At 38.5% G+C, this 22,254-nt stretch overlaps 1 protein-coding gene across 1 annotated transcript in view; it reads right to left on the bottom strand.

Annotated features, from left to right (window-relative positions):
- SYNJ2BP (synaptojanin 2 binding protein) overlaps positions 1–21,766 on the bottom strand; it is a 40,816-nt gene extending 19,050 nt beyond the window's left edge. The window contains exon 1 of the mRNA XM_059182457.1: positions 21,574–21,766. Coding sequence (XP_059038440.1) covers positions 21,574–21,637 — 64 coding nt within the window. The 5' untranslated portion in view covers positions 21,638–21,766. The remainder of the gene's footprint in view (positions 1–21,573) is intronic.
- Positions 21,767–22,254: the final 488 nt, after the last annotated feature.

Genomic DNA, 22,254 nt, shown 5'->3' on the forward strand with positions numbered 1-22,254 from the left:
TAGAACACTTTATTTGTATCATAGTGGGTAGGAGGTACTGGAAGGGGATGGTGGGTAGTGATAAGAAAGAAAGGTAGGTGAAGCCTGATTAATGAAGGCTTTGAAATTATTTTTAAACTGACAGCTTTGAGCACGGTGGCTGAGGACAACCAGCCTTTCACAATACTAGCACAAACAATTGAGAGAAAATCTTTCCAATCTAACATCTTCACCAAATGCTACAAATGACTCTGGGGACTTGGGGTACAGGGAAGATGTGTTAAGTAGCTAAACACAATCCAGTAGTTAGAAAGAGCGGGGACTTTGCTACTGGTTACTGAAAGCTACAGAACAGTGCCTAAAGAAGGAGAGTGGAAGAAATCTTACTGAAATTTTCTATAAACATGCAAGTGCTTACTCTCACCCAAAAATCACGTTATATAAGCATGTTAGTAAGGAACTGCTCCATTAGTTGTAAATGAACCACACCACTTCACAGGAAAACTCTGAGACCCACATGAAGTCTCTCTGTTCCGCAGGAACATTTCTAAAACAGAACTTACCTATAATATGAAGCATTGATGAAATAAACAGGAGTCACCAAAGTGCTGAGCAGCAGTACTACCAACTCAAACCTGATCATTTACTATGTGTCAGGTACTATGTTATGTTCTGAGGAAGACATAAAGCTAAATGGGACAGTCGCTGCTTTAACCAGAAACAGAAATTTATTCTTTTCCCTGTCCCTTTTAGATTTTGCAGAAACAAATTAAAGTCAGAAGACCTGGTCACAAATTCAACTCCATAATTTACGAGATGTGGACTAAAATAAGTCAGTGTACCTCTCTGATACTCTGTTTTCCTTTCTGTAACACAAGGATTACAAATCCTGCCCTCCCTACTTCAAAAGCTAATTGGTAGGGTCTAATAACATAAAATCTGAAAAAAAGTCCTTTATGATCTACAAAGTAGATACCACAAGAGTAGCTGTCAACAAACGGGTACCTGCTACTGCCCCAAATTGGGTAGTCTGACGGAGAAAAGATTAACAAATACACAGTACCAATGTGGAAAGCCCGAAATATAAGGCAGATAAAAAGTCCATTAATAGGACAAGATTGGTTTGGAACCCAAACCTAACTGAAATTAAGTATGTCTGTAACTCATGACCCAGAGAGCCCCATCATGAAGTTTCTAGCAAGGGTGGTATTTAAAATATGCAACAGTCAGTCCAGCACACGCACCATCCAACTGCAACAGATGTCAGCTGGAAATAAGCAGGAGAAGGGCTATCCCAGTATATATATGCTGATTTTCAACTGTGTCCTAGGAAAATCTTCCATAGAGTAGATCATATATTCTGGTTTGTCTGGGAGTCTTGATATATACCTGTTGTCCCAGTATTATTAAAATAGTTCCCTTCAATTTAAAAAGCATCTCATTGTGGACTAATATGACGATCCTAACTATAAAGGGTAATGTAAGAAAAAAAAGGTGATGTGAGAATGTGAATTGCAGCATGCTTTGTGGTAGGATGGAACTGATGGTAATTCAGCTTATCTATCCTTTGGGGAACAGATAACTAGAATTTGGTTAAGAGTCAGAAGATCTGGGGCACCTGGGTGGCTCAGTCACTGGGTGTCTATCTTCAGCTCAGGTCATGATCCCAGAGTCCTGGAATTGAGCCCCACCATCAGGCTCCCTGCTCAGTGGGAAGCCTGCTTCTCCCTCTCATACTCCATCTGCTTGTGTTCCCTCTCTCACTGTGTTTCTGTCAAGTAAATAAATAAAATCTTTTATTTTATTTTATTTTTTTAAGATTTTATTTATTTATTTATTTGACAGAGAGAGAGAGAGAGAGATCACAAGTAGGCATAGAGGCAGGCAGAGAGAGAGAGAGAGGAGGAAGCAGGCTCCCTGCTGAGCAGAGAGCCCAATGCGGGACTCGATCCCAGGACCCTGAGATCATGACCTAAGCCAAAGGCAGCGGCTTAACCCACTGAGCCACCCAGGCGCCCAATAAATAAAATCTTTAAAAAAGAGAGAAGTTCTGAATAATCATATGTAAGGTAAGAGTTTTAAAATGTAATGTTGACACTAATAGCACAATACCTTCTTATAAATTAGAAACCCAGCACACAAAACAGTATTACTTACTTACAAAAGTACATGTATATTGAAAGACATGTAGAAACACATTAGAATGGGTGCCTCTGGGGGAAGGATACAGGATGAAGTTTAGGGATGAAGGGCAAAAATCAAAAAGCAAAAACAAACAAAATACAGAGAGGGACCTTGCATGTACTGATGATGACAATGTGTGACAGAACTACAGGATATCATTAATTCAGCTCTCAGCATCTACAACCCAGAAGGGGTTGAGTGCAGAGGGAAAAATAAATAGACTGGCACTCAAAAGACTTTTCAAAAAGTGAGGGAATAAAGAAGTATTGCATAGTGAACTCTGGTTATAATGTGCCAATAAATTTTTTAAATGTGGTAAGATTAAAATGGGTGCTTGGTCTGCAATTTGGAAGAGAAGTCTAAATGCAAAAAAGTAAAAAGACAGCTGAAGAATGATGCCACCATAGGCGTGGGAGAGAAAGGAAGTACGTTTTTGTATAAGAGTTTTGTACAGTTAAACAATGCCTTCTTGTGGACAGCCCCTTCCCATCTCCAGGTCTGGACCCTGAGCTTGTTTATGTGTAAGAGCAGTAATAGCAGGGCGCCTGGGTGGCTCAGTGGTTAAGCCGCTGCCTTCGGCTCAGGTCATGATCTCGGGGTCCTGGGATCGAGTCCCGCATCGGGCTCTCTGCTCAGCAGGGAGCCTGCTTCCTCCTCTCTCTCTCTCTGCCTGCCTCTCTGCCTACTTGTGATTTCTCTCTGTCAAATAAATAAATAAAATCTTTAATAAAAAAAAAAAAAAAAAAAGAGCAGTAATAGCAGAAGCAATGGTTAATGTTTATTGAGCATTTAATACGTACCAGGTACTATGCTACCCACTTTTCATACATCATCTCATTTAATCTCAACAGAGAGTGATTATTACTTACATTTTAGAGATGAATTTCAAGAAGATGAATTTAAAGATTAATTTTACAAAAGGTCACACAGCTCTTCACAAAGCAAAGACAGATTACACAGTGTGAGTTTTAAACCATTTTGCCATACCGTATCTTTGTAATAAACAGAAAAAACCACTTTAGGGAAAAAAAGTCTGCTAATAAGTAAGGCTGCCAAAAAGTTAAAAATTAAAAAAAGTAAGGCTGCCTATCTTGGGAGTCAACCTGCCAGTGTTGGAATAATGTTTGTAGAACAGTTAACGAAAGTAATATATTACAGAGGAGGAACTGGTCCTTCTGGGGTTCTGTCGTCACCTTAGTCAGGGTCCCTATTGTTTACTTTCCGCAAGAGAAGGAAAAACCCTTCGTTTATTTTAGATTCTTATCTATAGAATCTAGAAGTTATAAAGTAAAAGTAAAAAACAATATTTAACCATATTACATATTATTCTAGAACTAATAATTCTGGACATAATTAAAATGAAATAATCCATTAACACCAACGATGGTAGCCACTTGCTGAATTATGAAAACCAGACTGACAAACACCCTATTTGCCCCCATCAACCTGCAGGTTTTTTCCAGCCCAAGATAATCTCACAAATTTTCCCTAGATGTCAAGCAAACTCACTGTTTGTTTGTTTAGCGGTAAAATATATGTAACATAAAATTTATCTTTTTATCCATTTTTTTAAAGATTTTATTTATTGGGATGCCTGGGTGGCTCAGTTGGTTAAGCTGCTGCCTTCGGCTCAGGTCATGATCCCAGGGTCCTGGGATCAAGTCTCACATCCGGCTCCTTGCTCAGGAGGGAGCCTGCTTCTCTCTCTGCTTCTGCCTGCTTATGTTCTCCCTCTCTCTCTCTCTCTCTAACAAATAAATAAAATCGTTTTTAAAATTTTATTTATTTATTTATTTATTTGACAGACAGAGATCACAAGTAGGCAGAGAGGCAGGCAGAGAGAGAGGAGGAAGCAGGCTCCCTGCTGAGCAGAGAGTCCGATGCGGGGCTTGATCCCAGGACCCTGCGACCGTGACCTGAGCCAAAGGCAGAGGCTTTAACCTACTGAGCCACCCAGGTGCCCCTATCTTTTTAGCCATTTTTAAATGTATAATTCAATGACATTAAGCACACGCACCATGTTGTACAACCATCACCACTATACACATCTTCACCTTTCTCATCATCCCAAACATATCTGTACCCATTAAACAGTAACTCCTCCCTCTACTTCACCCCAGTAACCTCTATCATACTTTATATCTCTAGGAGTCTGCCTATTCTATACACCTTATCTAAGTGGAATCATACAATATTCATTCTTTTGTGACGCGCTTTTTTTCACGTAGCACAGTATCTTCCAGGTTCACCCATGTTGTAACATGTATCAGAATTTCACTCCTTTTACAAACTGAAAAATATTCCATCGTTCGTCCACACCACATACTGTGTATCCAGTCACCTGTCAGTGGACATTTGGTTGTTTCCACATTTTGGCTATTGTGAATAGTTCTAAGAACACTGGTATACAAGTGCCTGTTCCTGCTTTCCATTCTTTTGGGCAATTATCTGGGAACTGAACTGCTGGATCACATGGCAATTTTTCTGACAACTTGAGGAACTTCTCAACTGTTTCCCACAATAGCTGCATCATTTTACATTCCAACAAGCAACGCCCAAGGTTCCAATTTCTCCTTATCCTTGCCAATACTACTTATTTTCACTTGTTTTTTGGAGAATAGTCATTCTAGTGGATATGAAGTGGAAGGGGATGTAATATGTGACTGTGGTTTTCATTTGTACTTTCCTAAGACTGGAGATATTGAGTATCTTTTCTTGAGTTCATAGGCCATTTGCATATCTTCTCTGGAGAAATGTCCCTCAAGTCCTTTGCATATTCTGAAATGGTTTTTGTTGTTGTTTTTGTTGCTGAGTTGTAAGGGTTCTTCATACATTCTGGATATTAATCCATTATCAGATACATGACTTGTGAATATCTTCTCTTATTCTGTGTTATCTTTAATTCTCTTTAGTGTCTTTTGATGCACAAAATTTTTGATTTTTAATTAAAATTAATTTTAAAATTAATTTTTAATTTAAATTTGGTAAAAACCAATTTGTTTCTTTTGTTGCCTGTGCATTTGATGTCATATCCAAAAAATCATCAAGCCCCAAAATGTAAATATTTCCCCTATCTTTACTTCTAAGAGTTTTATAGTGTTAGATCTTTGGGGGGGAGCAGATATCTTGTTTATTAATTTTAAGTTTTTAATTAAATTAGTTAACATACAGTGTAATATTAGTTTCAGGAGTGGAACTTAATTATTCAACACTTCTATACAACACCCAATGCTCATAACAAGTGCACTTCTTAATCCCCACCAATTTAATCCATCCCCTTACCCTCTCCCCTCTGGTAACTATCAGTTTGTCTCTGAGGTTAAGAGCCTGTTTCTTGGTTTGGGCCTCACTCTTTTTTTTTCCCCCTTGGTTCATTTGTTTTATTTCTTAAATTCCACATACGAGTGAAATCATAATGTACCATTCTTATTTCACTTAGCATAATACTCTCTAGCTCCATTCATGTCCTTGCAAATGGCAAGATTTCATTCTTTTTTACAGCTGAATAATATTCCATTGTATATATTTATACTGTATTTTCTTTATCCATTCATCAATCAATGGACATATAGTGTTAGCTCTTACATTAAGGTGTTTGATGCATTTTTAGTTAACTTTTATATGTGATTTATCGGGCAAGAATCCAACTTCTGTGTTTTGCATTTGGAGATTCAGTTTTCCCAACATCATTTGTTGAAACTGTCTTTCCATGAAACAAATGGTCTTGGAACCCTTTCAAAAATCACTTGACCATAAAGGAGAGGCCTTATTTTTGGGCCCCTTTTTCTATTCCATTGCTCCATACATCTGTCCTTATACTTCTGTCCTCTATACATCTATCCTACCACACTATTTGGAACACTGTAGCTTTGTAGCAAGCTTTGAAATCAGGAAGCTGTGAGTCCCCCAACTTTGTTCTTTCTTTTCAAGATTGCACTGGCTATTTGGGAGGTCCACTGAGATTTCATATGAATTGCAGAATGTGGTTTTCTTTCTGCAAAAAGGCCAATTAGATTTTGACAAATATTGCACTGAGTGCAGAATGCTCTGGACAGTACTGTCTGTCATCTTAACAATACTAAATCTTTCAATCCATGAATGTGGAATATATTTCCACTTACTCATGTATTTAATTTGTCAAATTTTGTAGTTTTCAATATACAAGTTATTGCCTCCTTAAACTTACTGACAAGTATTTTATTGCTTTTGAAGCTACCATAAATGGAATTAATTATTTACTTTCCTTTGCAGATTGTTCATTGTTAACGGGGAGAAACTAAACTCATCTTGTGTGTTGAGTTTGTATCCTGTAACTTCACTGACTTTGTTATAAATTCTAACAGGTTTTGTTGGGTTTTTTTGTAGAACCTTTAGAGTTTACTACAAGTAAAATCATGCATCTGTGAATAGAGACAATTTTACTTCTTCCTCTTCAATTTGTATACCTTTTCTTTCTATTCCTTGCCTAATCAGTGTTTCTGGCTAGAACTTTATTTTATTTATTTTTTTAAAGATTTTATTTGAGAGAGAGGGAGAGACAGCACATGGGGGGAGGGGCAGAGGCAAAGGGAGAAGAAGACTCCCCACAGAGCAGGGAGCCCAATGTGGGACTCATTCCCAGGACCCTGGGATCATGACCTGAACTGAGATCAGATGTTTAACCAACTGAGCCACCCAGGTGCCCTGGTTAGAACTTTTAATACCATGTTGAATACAAGTGTGAATGTTAGCTGTGGATTCTTTGTATATGGCCTTTATCATGTTGAGGAAATTTCCTCTTATTCCTTTGTTTTTAACATGGAAAGGTGTTGAATATTCCTAAATGCTTTTTCTGTATCTGCTGAGATGATCACATTGTTGTTGTTGTTTTTAAAGATTTTATTTATTTATTTGACAGAGAGAGATCATAAGTAGGCAGAGAGGCAGGCAAAGAGAGAGGAAGGGGAGCAGGCCCCCCGCTGAGCAGAGAGTCCGATGTGGGACTCGATCCCAGGACCCTGAGATCATGACCTGAGCCAAAGGCAGCGGCTTAACCCACTGAGCCACCCAGGCGCCCCTCACTTTGGTTTTTTCCTTCATTCTATTATCAAGTCGTATTACTTTGAACAATTTTCTTTCACTGAATCTTCTTTGTATTCATAAAACATACCTCATTTTGTCGTGGCATATATTCCTCTTAATATATGTTATACTGAATTAAAACGGTGTAGCTCAATGATCACCCTAATATTCCATCTGGAGGCAATTTCTGATCAAAACCACATGGAGCTGGACCCAAGCAGAAACTACCAGCTTGATGAAATGGGGATTAGAGTTTGGAGAGGGTGAGGTTGCTGGAAGTTGCAGGGCAACATTCTAGAAAGGAGGAACTCAGGCAGGAAAAAAAAAGAGAGAGAGAGAGAGAGATTCAGGCATCTGCATGAGTCTTTACCAAGCACTGGCCCATGCATATGTTGAGTCAAATTCCACAAAGTCGGAAAAACAAACACTAGGAAGTTGTACGCTGAATTGTTATCAGATTTCACAAAATGCAAGGAGACTTTCAAGTTCTGACCAGCCAGAATGGAAATCCTCAGTGATTCATTTGAAAATTCTGTGAACACTCACTTAGAGCATCTCTCATTTGTAGAGCTGAACTATATGTGAAGTAAATGCTACTTTAGAACCTAGAAAAGTTTACAAACAGGCCTTCCGGAGGTCAAACCCATCTATAAGTTACTTAGTTACTTAACTGCCTGCTAAAACAAAGGTAAACATTGTAATATTAACAATGTCAATGTAATAAAACAAAATGCAGACATGCAACAATGTAATATTTGCAACATCCAGAATCCAATTAAAAATTAACATGTTATAAAAAACAAGAAAAATGACCAATAATCAAGAGAAAAATCAGTCATTAGAAACAGCCAGAAATAATAAATGATGAAATGGGCAGACAAGATACTTAAAAGACTCTTATAACTATGTGGACATAAAGTCAAATCTAATGACAAAACAGAACATTTTTTTTCAAGCCTTTAATCCATTTTGAGTTGATTTTTGTATATGGTGTAAGATAGTGGTTCAGTTTCATTCTTCTTCACGTTTGCTGGTCTTTTGCATTCTGTCCAGTTCTCCTAATACCATTTTTAAAGAAACTAACCTCTCCCTGTTGTATATTCTTAGCCCCCTCATCATTAATTAATTGACTATACATGCATGGGTTTATTTCTGGACTCTCTATTTTGTTCCATTGATGTACATATGAATATGGAATATTTTTTTTAAAAAATGAGACTTACAGGTTTGAAAATTACAATGTTTGAAAGTAAAAATATACCAGGTGTGATTAATATCAGATCTGATACCACAGGAGAAAAGATAAATGAACATGAAGACTCAGAAGAGAAACCACAATAACATGGAGGATAACAGCAATATGTAACTGGAGTTCCAGAAGAAGAGGAAAAAGGGAAACAAAAAATATTCAAAGAAACAACTGGCTTGGGGTACTTAGGTGCCTCAGTTGGTTAAGTGTCTGCCTTCAGCTCAGGTTATGATTCTAGGTCCTGGGATTGAGCCCTACATCATGCACCCTGCTCAGCGGGGAGCCTGCTTCTCCCTCTCCCTCTCCCTCTGCCTCTCCCACAACTTGTGTTCTCTCTTGCTAGCTCTGCTCTGCTCTAATAAATTTTTAAAAATTAAAAAAGAAAAAGAAACAATTGGCTCAAATTTGTGAAAAATCTACATAAACAGATCTAAGCTCAACAAACTCCAATCAGAATAAACACAAAAGAAAAAAAAACAGCAAAGTACATCATAACCACATTCCTCAAAGACAGATAAAAAGAGTATCTTATAAGCAGTCACAGGAAAAAGGACACTTAAGTACTAAGACGCAAAGATGAGAATGACAATAGTCTTTTCCTCAGAAACTATACATGCCTTAAGTCAATGAAACATCATCTTTAACATACTAAAAGAAAAATAAAAGTCAACTTAGAATTTTATATACAGTGAATATAGCATTCAAAAAGAATGGGAAAATAACTATCTTTTCAGAAAAACAAAAGTTGTGAGAAGTTGTCACATGCAGATCTAAACTATGATCAATGTTAAAGGAAATCCTTCAGGCAAAAGAAAAATAACATTGAACAGAAACTGGATCTATATAAAGGAATAAAAGCACCAAATATCATAAATACATGGGAAAACACAAGTTAAAATGAAAAAGATGGACAAAGATACACTGAACAACTGGATTGGCCCTTTTAATATCATAAAAAAGTAGACTTCAGAACAAGGAATATTACAGAGGATAAAAAAGCACACTTCCTAATGAAAAAGGAGTCAATTCACCAAGATGACATTAAATTACCAAATATGAACATACCCAAGAGCAGAACTTAAATATATATGCAGCAAAAACTGAAATGAAAAAAGGCAAATAAAATATGACAGCTGTAGATTTTAACACTTTCCTTGCAGTATCTGATAGAACAAGTAAACAGAAAAATCAGTAAAAATACAGAATACTTGAGCAACACTAAGAACCAACTTGACCTAATTTATCTTTACAGAACAACACACTCAACAACTATGGAATAACATTCCTTTCTAATGCACAGGTAATGTTCACAAAGATTGACCACAGGCTACTTCATAAGTCTGTGTTGCTAAATTTCAAAAGACATTAAAATTAGAAATCAGCAAAAATAACTGTTTTAGTTTTCTTGGGCTGCCATAACAAAATACCACAGACTACAAAGTTCTAAAATTTCTGTTTTGGAGGCCTGGGAAGTCCAAAATAAAAGTACCAGCAAGGAAGATTTCATACTGAGGCCTCCTCTTGACTTATAGGTAGCTACCATCTCACTATGTGCTGCTGCTACTGCTGCAGCTTCTTCTTCTTCTTCTTCTTTTTTTAAAAGATTTTATTTATATATTTAACAGAGAGAGAGAGATCACAAGTAGGCAGGTGGGAGTGGGGGGGAAGCAGGCTCCCCTCTAAGCAGAGCCCAATGTGGGGCTCTATCCCAGCACCCCATGACCTAAGCCAAAAGCAGAGGCCCAACCCACCGAGCCATTCAGGTGCCCTTAACTGTATGCATGTGCAGAGAGAGAGAGACATAGAGAGAGACAAAGAGTTCTCTGGGTCTTGACAAGGACACTAATTCTATAGGATCAGAGCCCCACCCTTTAGTTCATTTAACTTTAATTACTTCTATAAAGATCTTATCTCCAAATCTCCAAATACTGTTCACACTGAGGGTTAAGGCTTCAACATATTGAGGGGGGGGGAGTACCACAAACATTCAGTTCCAGTCTGTAAAAAAAGATACTGAAAAAAATTTCCTCAATGTTTGGAAAACAAATAACCAATGAGTAAAAGATGAAACTGTAAAGGAAACCAGAAAACACTATAGTTGAATGATAATGAAATCACAATATATTACAAATTGTGGGATGCAGCCAAAGCAACATTTAGAGGGAAATTTATAGTTTTACATGTTCACAGAAGAAATAAATAGGTATAAAATCAATGATTTCAATTTCTATTCTAAAAAACTAGAAAAAGAAGACTAAATTAAACCTAAAGGAAATAAAAGAAGAAAAGTGAAAAAAATTTAACAAAGCCAAAAAGATGGCTCTTTGAAAGAATTAATAAGGTTGATGAACTGCTAACAAGGCTAATCCAGAAAATGTACTTTATAGATTATCAATTTCAGGGATACAAATGGATTATCACTATATATCCTAAAGATATTAAAAGGATAAGGGAATATTATGAATAATTATGGTGGCTGTCAGTAAAACAGGAAATTTCTTTCAAAAAAAAAAAAACCCCACAACTTATAAAAACTGACTCAAGAAGAAAGAGAATGTCTGAATATCCCCATATCTATTCAAAATATTTCCAAGTGTAGGGGTGCCTGGGTGGCTTAGGGGGTTAAGCCTCTGACTTGGCTCAGGTCATGGTCTCAGGGTTCTGGGATCAAGCCCTGTATCCCACTCTTGGCTCAGCAGGGAGCCTGCTTCTCCCTCTCCCTCTGCCTGCCTCTCTGCCTACTTATGATCTCTCTCTCTCTCAAATAAATAAAATCTTTAAAAAGAAATCTCCAAGTGTATTAAAGATACTGAATTCATAATAAAAAAAAATTTTCCCACAACTTCAGGCCTAGACTATTACCCTGATGTATTGTAGCAAACATTTAAGGAAGAAATAATTTCCGTATGCAAAAAAAAAATCCACAGTATGTTCATAATTTCACAAAATGTTTCTTAACCCATTTATTATGAAAAAGATCATCTTGGTACCAAAACATGAAATATACATTGGAACAAAACTACAGAAAAACATTCCTCCTGTACATAGACTCAAAAATCCCCAAGAAAATATTAACCAACTGAACCCAGCAACATATAAAAAGGATGAATATAGGGTTTATCTAAGGAATGTAAGGTGGTTTTAACACTGGTCAATCAAATGAACAAATTCAGCAGTTAGTAAAGGAAAAATCATATGATTATCTCAGTAAATGCAGAAACAGCAGGTGGCAAAAGTCAACACTTCTTCATGATAAGTATTCTCAGCAAACTAAAAATATAAGGAAATGTTAAATCTGATTAAAAACAGCGACGGGATGCCTGGGTGGCTCAGTTGGTTGGACAACTGCCTTCGGCTCAGGTCATGATCCTGGAGTCCCGGATCGAGTCCCGCATCGGACTCCAAGCTCCATGGAGAGTCTGCTTCTCTCTCTGACCTTCTCCTCTCTCACCTTCTCACTCTCTCTCTCAAGTAAATAATAAATAAATAAATAAATAAAAACAGCTACAAACTAACATCCCTAAAACTCGATGCAAGGAAAGGATGTCCACTCTTTCCACTAGTATTTTACCATTGTACTGGAGGTCCTAGTCAGTATGGTAAGAAATAAAAGACAAAGATTAGGAAGAAATAAAACTGTCACTATTGATGGATATGTATATGTGGGAATGGGGGCATATAGGTAATCTCTATACCTTCCTCAATTTTGCTGTGAAACCAGGTGCTCTAAAGAAATAAAGTCTTGATTTTAAAAATTAATATTTGCCTGTTGGTGGGAATACAAAGTGGTGCAGCCACTGTGGAAAACAGTACGTAGTTTCCTCAAAAAGTTAAAAATAGGGGCGCCTGGGGCGCCTGGATGGCTCAGTGGGTTAAGCCGCTGCCTTCGGCTCAGGTCATGATCTCAGGGTCCTGGGATCGAGTCCCGCATCGGGCTCTCTGCTCAGCAGGGAGCCTGCTTCCCTCTCTCTCTCTCTCTGCCTGCCTCTCCATCTACTTGTGATTTCTCTCTGTCAAATAAATAAATAAAATCTTTAAAAAAAAAAAAAAAAAAAAAAAATAGGGGCGCCTGAGTGGCTCAGTTAGTTGAACATCTGACTCTATCTCAGTTTGGCTCAGGTCTTTATCTCAGGATCATGAGTTGAAGCCCTGAGATGGGTATCACACTAGGTGTGGAGACTACTTTAAAAAAAAAAAAAAAAAGTTAAAAATAGAACTACCCTATAATTCAGTAAGCACACTCCTGGATATTTTACCCCAAAACACAAAAACACTAATTCGAAGAGGTATCTGCTTCCCTAGTTTAGAGCAGCATTATTTACAATAGCCAAACTAAAGAAACAGCCTAAGTATCTACAGGCTGATGAATGGATAAAGAAGTGGCATATACATACAATGGAATACTACTCAGCCACAAGAAAAGGTAACATCTTGACCTCTGCAACAACATGGATATAACTAGAGAGTATCATATGATGTGAAATAAGTCAAAGACAAATACCAAATGATTTCACTCAGATGTGCAATTTAAGAAGCAAAACAAATAACCAATGAGGAAAAAAAGAGAGAGGCAAACCAAGAAACATACTCTTTAGAGAACAAACTGATGGTTACCAGAGGGGAGGTAGGGAGGTGTGAAATATGTGATGGGGATTAAGGAGTACATTTGCCCTGATGAGCACTGGGTGCTGTATGGAATTGCTGAATCGCTATACTGTACACCTGAAACTAATATTACACTGTATTTTAACTGTACTAGAATTAAATTTTTTAAAAAAAGTTTTTAATAACTACTACTACTCTGTTTATCAGCCTTCTACACACAACATCTGTTCCTTATCTCCATGACTTTGTCCTCTTCCCTTTGCCTAGAAACATACTTTACAGTAATTACTTGTTTAATTATCTCTTTACCCTATTGCAGAAATTAGTTTCAATTACGAATAAGCTGCTATAAACACCCGTGCACAGGTAACCAGCTTTTGTGCATTTTTCTATCTCCTGTGCCCACACAGTACCTTGTCAATATACAGACCTCAGTTGGTGTGAAGTGACCGTTAATGCCGTTGGAAAGAACACTCAGGTCAGAAACAACTAACATTTCCGGCTCTAAGGAAATCTAGCAAGGTTTAAAAAATTCTCTGTGAGACTCTAGCAAGCTTTTTCATAACCCAAAAAAAGGCAGCACAAAAGAAAAAGAAAAATATTGAAGGGAAAGGCCAATGACCTTAAAATTCCTATGACACAGGGGACCCTGCCTTTCCGGGATGACTACCTCTTCTCCCGCTGGAGTCTACACGCCACACAGCAGCGGTAATGGCAGGCACCACTTTAGTACTTGGGAGTGAATGGAATTATCTTTTGGTAAAATGCTTAGAACAGTGCCTGGCACAGAGTCTACAATATAAAAATATTTGTAAAACAAACAAATTCATTTAAGTCTCACAAGTCTATGAGTAAGTTTGATTAATACTCTAAGGAATCATCTAAGGAAGATGAGGCATTTAGAAGTATGGGAACTCGCCCAAGGTCTCACGGCTAGGAACTTAGCATTTTGGCTCTTCACCACTATGCTCTGCTGCTCACTGCAATTATGTTAAAATTCAATTCTCTTCTGTAGCCATAGTATCTAGCAAAAAAAATATATATATATATGTGAATCGAAAGGATGAATGAATGATTCAAACAAGTGACTAAAGAGATGAAATGACTAGGCATCTTGTCATTCAAAACCAGCCTGGTGGTGAGTACTAAGAAAAGCATGTATTGCATGGAGCACTGGGTGCTGTAAACAATGAATCTTGGAACACTGGCATCAAAATCTAATGATGTATTTTATGGTGACTAATGTAACACAATTAAAAAAAAAAAAAACAAAACTGTGCTCTGCAGAAATCCTCTGGTGCAAAGATAAAATACATCACTTGTTTTTTGCTACGTCTTCGAAAAGACATTAACAAGTAAATATGCATTGACAAACAGAGAAAGAGGGAAAATCTTTAACACTGCAGGAACACAAAGATGGTGCCACAATCCAAAAATGTGTTAGCCCCATGGCCAGTCCCTTCCTATCACAGTGCTCCATCAACAGGGGCAACAAAGAATATGGCCTCCCAAAGATGGTTCAGGCAGTACTGAGGAGGTATACCTGGGCCTCTATTTATTGCTCTGTAAAAGAAGTTTCAAAATGAAGGAAGGATTGCTAACTAAGAGTCACTCAAAATAGAGTGCAAAGGACTTTGAGGAAGTAGGCCTTATGTACCTCTCCTATTTCAATTCTCAGAACATCATTACTTTTTTTGACTTTTGCCAACTGGGCACATCCTTCTACTCTGGACAGAAGAGAGCTAATGTAACACCTGTTAATTAAATAGCCAATCCTGCATCAGATAATCAGCTTAAACTCTGCCAGCACCATTATAATTCTTTCAAAACAAGTTATGTGACCTTGTGGCACTTACCTTTATAAGCTGTTCTCCCGGCTCACAATTCACGGCACACTTTCAATTTCAGTTAACCCTGTCTCCCAGTGAAACCCTGAAAACATTCTGACTGCTTTACAGCCTCCTCTTCTTGACTGACAGCTCCTCAACTTCTTCTGAAATATCTATGTAGGTATCTTTAATCTCTCATTTCAGGATAAGTCTTTGTTCAAACACTGAACATACATGCCAGGTCTCTACTGGATCATGTCTCCATTTGTTGCCTTTCTTTCAAAAGTTTCGATCTCTTCATTTTCACCTCATATTATAATCTGAACCCTCCCCCACAGCCATCTTTTCAACTTTCTCTTACTCTACTGCTTCTTACCCAAAATATGGTAATCTGCACATTGTAGTAGGCATGGATACACCATAGTTTTATACAAGGGGAGGATATTATCTATAATATCCTAAACATATCCTAAACATCTATAATATCCTAAACATTTCCTAAAGACATTTAATATGGTCTTGAGTCTCTTGTCTGACCTACAAGGAACCAAACCAACCTTACAAAGGTCCATAGTTATTATGGCTATTCTACCTCTTGAGGTACCTGCCATATGCCTATCATAATTAATAATTATTCTCCTACTGAACTTCAAAATTCTTAAAAATAAGGATCTTTTATTCTTTATTCCAGTATCTATGATTCCTAATCATAGTGTAGGCACATAGTAAACATCAAATGAATGTTTTTAAGAACAGCTTCCCTTTATTTCTGACTCTCCTGAAACCAACAGTTTGTTCCTAAATAAGAAAAGATCATCTTAGATCTTTTTCCTCAATAACTCTGTACTTATTCAAATAGTCATTGATGATTTTTCTGCCTAGTCATATGGCTTTAAAAAATGTTGCTATAGCTCAGCATCTATCAGCTTGCCTTTCTACTTCTTCAGAGTAATTCCTAGATGTTTTACTTCACAGTTATTTTTGATTGTCTTGAAAATATATTAACAAAAATGATCCTTGAAACAATCTTAAAGACTTGTATAATACACTCTTTTTACTCTATGGGATTTTCTAGCTACTCTAGCTCCTTGTTTCTTGAATCTTGGTTTTTTATGCATTATAACACATTATGTTCAAATTCATTCTTTCTTATGCATAACACATTATGTTTAAATTCATTCTTTCTTTAAGTTAGTTGAGAACCCTGTTCGACTTTCTGAAAGTTAAATTAGACCACGTTACTGGTTCTTTTATCAATATTTCTATTCTATTTTTCCCAACATCTATGTCTTCCTAATCATTTCATGAACACTTACCCACCACTTTGTGTCATACCCAGCAAGACATTAGGAAAACAAAAGACGAAGGATATATATCTTTTGAATCAGAAGAGCTCATAGAGGGAGGAGACACAAATAAGGAAGCAAATACAGAAATAAACACTAAGACAGAGATATGTACAGGGTCCAGTTGGAGCCTAAAGAGAACAAAAACTTTCTATGATGGTTCACAGCCTGGGTTTTTAAGTCACACGGACTTGAATCTGATTCTTAACACTACCTCTTAAAAAAATGTGTGACATAATTTTCTCACTTGTACAATGGTCTAATAACCATTTCAACTGTTCCTTGTCGGGAGTACAAGAGACAAAGTGCTTAGTTTAGCAATACATGACAAGCATTCAATAAATGGTGTATGGTATTCGTAACAAGGAGGCAGCTAGCCTATATAAGGCTTCCTGGAGAAGGTTTTTGAATTCAGTCTTTTTTTTTTTTTTTTTTTTAAAGATTTTATTTATTTATTTGACAGGCAGAGATCACAAGTAGGCAGAGAAGCAGGTAGAGAGAGAGAGGAGGAAGCAGGCTCCCTGCTGAGCAGAGATCCTGATGTGGGGCTCGATCCCAGGACCCTGAGATCATGACCTGAGCTGAAGACAGAGGCTTAACCCACTGAGCCACCCAGGTGCCCCTGAATTCAGTCTTAATCAATGAACAGGAAGGGAAAGGAATCAAAATGGAACCTTAGAGAAAGGTTAAGTTTCCACACTAGCATTAAGAACTTGTCTAACAACCTCAGCAACCTCATCTCCCTTAACTCTTCTAAATGAACCCTCCCTTCTACCCAGGCTGGTGTACTCACTGACCTCAGAATATGCTTTACTAATTTTCTCTTTTCTATTACTACACAGGCCATACCCTTCCCTGTGCCTGGCACTCACCTATAGACTGTCTGTAAGTCCAACATAAATTCTACCTTCTTGAAATTGATGGGTTTGGCCCTTATCAATGGCTCTATTCTTTGAACTTGTCCTGTACAAGGTGAAATTAACACACTCCCCACCACATTTCCCTTGCCCTATGACAACATACAGGTTCATCATAGTCCTTAATCCTTTTCACTGAGCTTTCACTTTTGAGGTGTAAATGTAATGTCTCCATTGGAGACAGCAAGAGAAAATAGGGCAAAGACATAGCACCTTAGTCTCAGATCTATTTGGTACATGAATGAACAGTTCAGAAAACTTAACAACAGTCTCAAGGTCAAATGCAAAGTGCATGACCAATCTGTAGACTTAAATACTTGGACTTAATGAGATTTCCTGTTTTTAGGTTCTCCCTTGAAATGCCCTCAGCTCTACCAACAACAAACTATAAAAACTTTCCACTGTGGACTGTGCAAGTTGTCTAAGATGCCTCAAATCCTTAAGGCATGATATAATCAAATAAAGGCTAGGAGAAAGGCTGGGAATCAACTCCTTAGACATGGCTACTATATTGGAAGGCAACATATGGAATAGTAGAATCAACAGATCTAGGTTGAACTCACTGGCTTTAGAACTTGGACAAATCCCTAACCTCTCTGAGAGATATTTCCTCAAATAATAAAGTGGATGAATCAGTTAGCACTCATGGTTGCTGTGAAGATTAAATGAGTTAATATATAAAATAACTAGCATAGTATCAGAAATATAATACCCCACTAATTATTCATTATTAAAACACCATACAAAGGCAGTATCCTCTGCAAAAAAAAGTAAAAATAGAGATTCTCTTCCTTCTTTAAAGATAATATATCAGGAGAAACCTGCTGAAACCCACTGAGGCCTCAGCCCTGAACAAGCAATCCTAATGTTAACACCCAGTGGGTCACAAGGCTGTCTTTATGGCCAATCTCTATCTGTTACAGTGGGGCTGGGGGTAGGGGGTAGAGGGGGTGAGCTAGATTAGATTCTTGTGATACTTCTTAGAGTAACTGGGTCTTTTCAAAATTAATAACTCTTAATATAATAAAGGACAATGTGGGAGGCTTAGAGACTATAAGCAAGCTGAGCTCCCACAGGAAAAAAAAAAAAAAATCAACAGTATTCCATAAAGAATAAAAGGTGAACTCCTCAAGTGTTTGAAGCCATTTAAAATTCTGACCACTGCCTCTGACAACCCTTCAGATCACTCACTGTCAGTCCAAAATGGCAGGAATCATAAGGTAACATGTGGAATGTCCCCCCTCCCGCAAAATCATCAACTCTTGGAAGTAAGTGGAAGACACCGCCAAAGTCATCCAGCCTAAGTGTCACCTTAATACAGTTGAGGAAGAAGGAACAGGTGAGGGGCGCCTGGGTGGCTCAGTGGGTTAAGCCTCTGTCTTCGGCTCAGTTCATGATCTCAGGGTCCTGGATCCAGCCCCGCACTGGGCTCTCTGCACAGCGGGAAGCCTGCTTGCTCCTCTCTCTCTGTCTGCCTCTCTGCCTGCTTGTGATCTCTCTATGTCGAATGAATAAATAAAATCTTAAAAAAAAAAAAAAATCCCTGAAAAAAGAAGGAAGAGGTGAGATGCCAAGCTACATGCCGAGCTTCTTTCTGCCTCCTCAGATACTCACTTCATCATAACTTCCCCAAGATTTCATTTGTTCCCTTGCAATAAGCATGATCAGACAGAGTAAGTTCACTTACCTTGCAAAATGGGCCCAAACACTGAAAATATCCCAACACTCTTGCCCTTGACAGAACACTGGCACAAAAGTGCAAGAGAATATACAATTTTTGCTGTTAGCTGATTAAACTTTCAGGTCTTTGCACAAGAAGTTGTACAAAAAGAGTGACAATGTTGCCTACAAACAGAAATGCATATTTAGAACTAGAGGCTTTTCATATTTCTTCTGCAGAGCAAAAAATCTCTATGAGCCTATCAAAGTTACTGGGATAAATGACTTCTTCCCTGTGTGTCTTCATAATGACACAGCGAAGAAAAGCTGAATCAGAATGTGAGACTTCTTAGATGGACAACATACCAGGTAACTAGTTCTGAGAGGCGAAAAACAGAAACTTGAAACATTCTCTTGTTAACTGAAACAACCAAACGTCAAATGACTGTTTTTATCCCAGTTCAATCTTAAATTTGGGGCTCTACTTTCCTAAACTCTTAAGTTTATCAATTTATATGCGTAAGACATGAACATACTTCGGAAAATTAATGGAGTCACCTGATGAATAAATATTCATTGTGAATAAATGCATATATACTATAGAAACTAAAGTACTTTTGGGGAAAATATATTAGCTAGATATAATTATTCTTCTTAATTAGTACCTTGAAGTTTGTCCTAACTCCAATGATTCAGAAAAATGTCAACACCAGGAACTTTCAGTCTGCAAGATCAACAGGATCAGAAAATTTGAGCAAATGGTGAGCTGAACATTTGTCAACCCTGCTATGCAAACACCAAAAAATGTGATATTACATTGAACTTTAAAAAAAATATTCAGTGACTTAAACACACAAAATAGTATCAGAGTTCTCCTCTGCTATAGCCAGGAGACCCTGGAAATACTGCGGATGCCACAGTGAAAGAACCACGTCAAACTATGTTAAATTCTTAACAGGCAAGAATCAAAATTCCAAATCACATCAAGGCAGCTAATATAATAATGAGGGATGCCTATGCTATAGACGAAAGAGACAAAATGCGAGCAGGACAACTTTAAATACTTGCAGGACAATCAGAAAAGGAGCTAGCATTGTTTTAACTGACCCTAGGAACAAGTACCAATGGATGAGAAGTACAGAAAAGCAGATTTTTGGGTTAACAATACTTTTTCATACTGGTCTCAAAAGTCAATAAATACTAAGAGTGAGAGAAGGAGAGATTTACATAAAGTAGGAAAAATGAATCTAAAAGAACTGGGCATACTGAATGAGCATTCAAAAAACGTTTAGGAGCTCCTATGAAGTATGACACTAAATCATGCAGGTTAGAATGAGTTACTTTTCTATAAGTAAAACTGACTTCCAGTCTGATATAACTAGAAAAAAAAAAAAACACAAAGTACAGATGACTCTGAAAGCTGTATTTTATGAGGAATAGTCTGTAAGTGGTGGTCAAGATATTGCAAAATTCCACATGAGAAAAGATGATGGGCTGTCTTAGGTAGTGGAGATCCCAGTGGGGTTGAGGAAAGGAGCGGGAGATTTACAGAAACATTTCAGAACTAGAGCTCTGAGTTCTTGATGACTTACTGAAGACTCTTGGAAAAACAGTTATTTAGTAGGATTTACTGTGCTCATCAATCTATTCCTCTACCAAGAATAACAACAATAGTAGCAAACACACAATGCTTTCCAGGTGTCAGGCAATGTTCTGAACGTTTTGAAGTACAGTCTATCATGCACAGTTTACAGATGAGAAACTAAGGCTTAGTTTCTATCAATAAAGTAGTCAGACAATCAGTGTCAAAGTTCTAGTAAGAGGTTAGATACCAGATGGATCTACGTAATCCCAACGCTAAGCTCTTAATCCATACACCAGACAGCTGTAAAGGGGAAGCAACAAAAACCAAGGCAGGCTGACCTTGAACAGCGTTAAGAGCCCACTCGAGAGAAAGCGCTGGCGGAAACGGGGGGCGGGGGGGGAAGGCGGGCCGGAAGGGTTCTAAGGGGAAAGATGACTGAAGGTTAAGTGAGGATTTAGCGGTGTCGGAATCACAGGATGTGCTTGTTTAAAAACAAACAAAAACAAAAACAAAAATTTGCACTGAATCCAAATTCCTAGAGATGGGACCTAGAAATGATCTTTAAAAAAAAAAAAAAGATTTTATTTGGAATTAACTTTTTTTTTTTTTAAGAAAAACCGAGAAACCCTGGGTCATTTTGAGGCACAACCAGGTCTGAAAAGTGCTGTAGCCAATCTCTAAGGTTTCTTTCCGTTTTAGCATTCCAGGTGACATTCTAAATGAATTTCCCCAAAACGGAAAGAAGGCGGGAGGGATGATTCCAGCACCAAGAAAACGGCTCTGCATTTACAGTCAACACCGTTTACGGAACTGTCTCACAGGAACAGGGATTAGGCAGGCAACGGGAAAGAGGGGTGTGGTGTTTAAAAAGCAGGCTCTGGGGCAGAACTTTCTAGCACTCTCAGCACGCGAAAGAAAACCTTCCTGACTAGAATACAGGTGATAAGCTGACGGACAAATGAGGTGGGCTCCTCACACCCGGGTCGGGCTCACGATGGATGCCCGTATAGTCTTCTACGTGCTCCGAGCGTTGTGGGGGAACCTCTAGGCTGGGGCCCGCCGGCTCCAAGGCCGAAGGAATCGGGCTCAGCAGGAGAGTTTTCTGCTCTGCCATCACCTCGAGCACCCTGCGCCCGGAGACGACCTGTGCCACACGTACCCGAGGGTCCTCTGGTAAGACTGATTTCCTCCTCAGTGACCGAATAATCCACGCTCCCGTTCATGTCTCACCGCTCTTCTGGCTTCCCACCTGGGTCGGCCCGGGCTCGCGCAGGTGAAGGTGAACCAATCTCCGCGCGGCGCCCAAAGCCCAGCACTTTCGGTTTCAGGAGCCCGGCGACCGGAAGAGGAAGTCGGGAGCGCCGGGAGCGCAAGGCATCCTGGGAGTCGTGGTTCTCCCGGCTTCCCTTGCCCCGCCCGCGCCACGAACTACCGGCTGAGACGAGTCGGTTACCATCCTCCTACTTTACGGTTGGGAGTGGAGGTTGTCAAGGTCGGAGACACAAATAAATTGAGACTGGCGAGGAGAAATTCAACAAAAGCTCCCGACATCTCGTGGGGGAGGGGGGAATAAATTCTGTTATTCGGATTAGAAGGGGCGTCGGAGGCAATCCGCTAATGCGACTGCAGAGAAGGAAATCTCACCCTTTTACAGAGCCGGGCAGATCCAATCCATCCCATGCATGTTCTCGTGGGAGAGAACTTAACACCGTTTGCTGTGTACATTCTTCGGTATCTCACCCCTGTAATGGCCAACCGTGTTAGGTAATTGCCACGATCCGAAGGAAAAATAAAACTGTGACAAGCAGGACACTAAAGCTTGGAGCAAGGAGCCTAGGCT

This window comes from Mustela lutreola, chromosome 7 (assembly GCF_030435805.1).
Source record: "Mustela lutreola isolate mMusLut2 chromosome 7, mMusLut2.pri, whole genome shotgun sequence".
NCBI classification, from domain to species: domain Eukaryota; kingdom Metazoa; phylum Chordata; class Mammalia; order Carnivora; family Mustelidae; genus Mustela; species Mustela lutreola.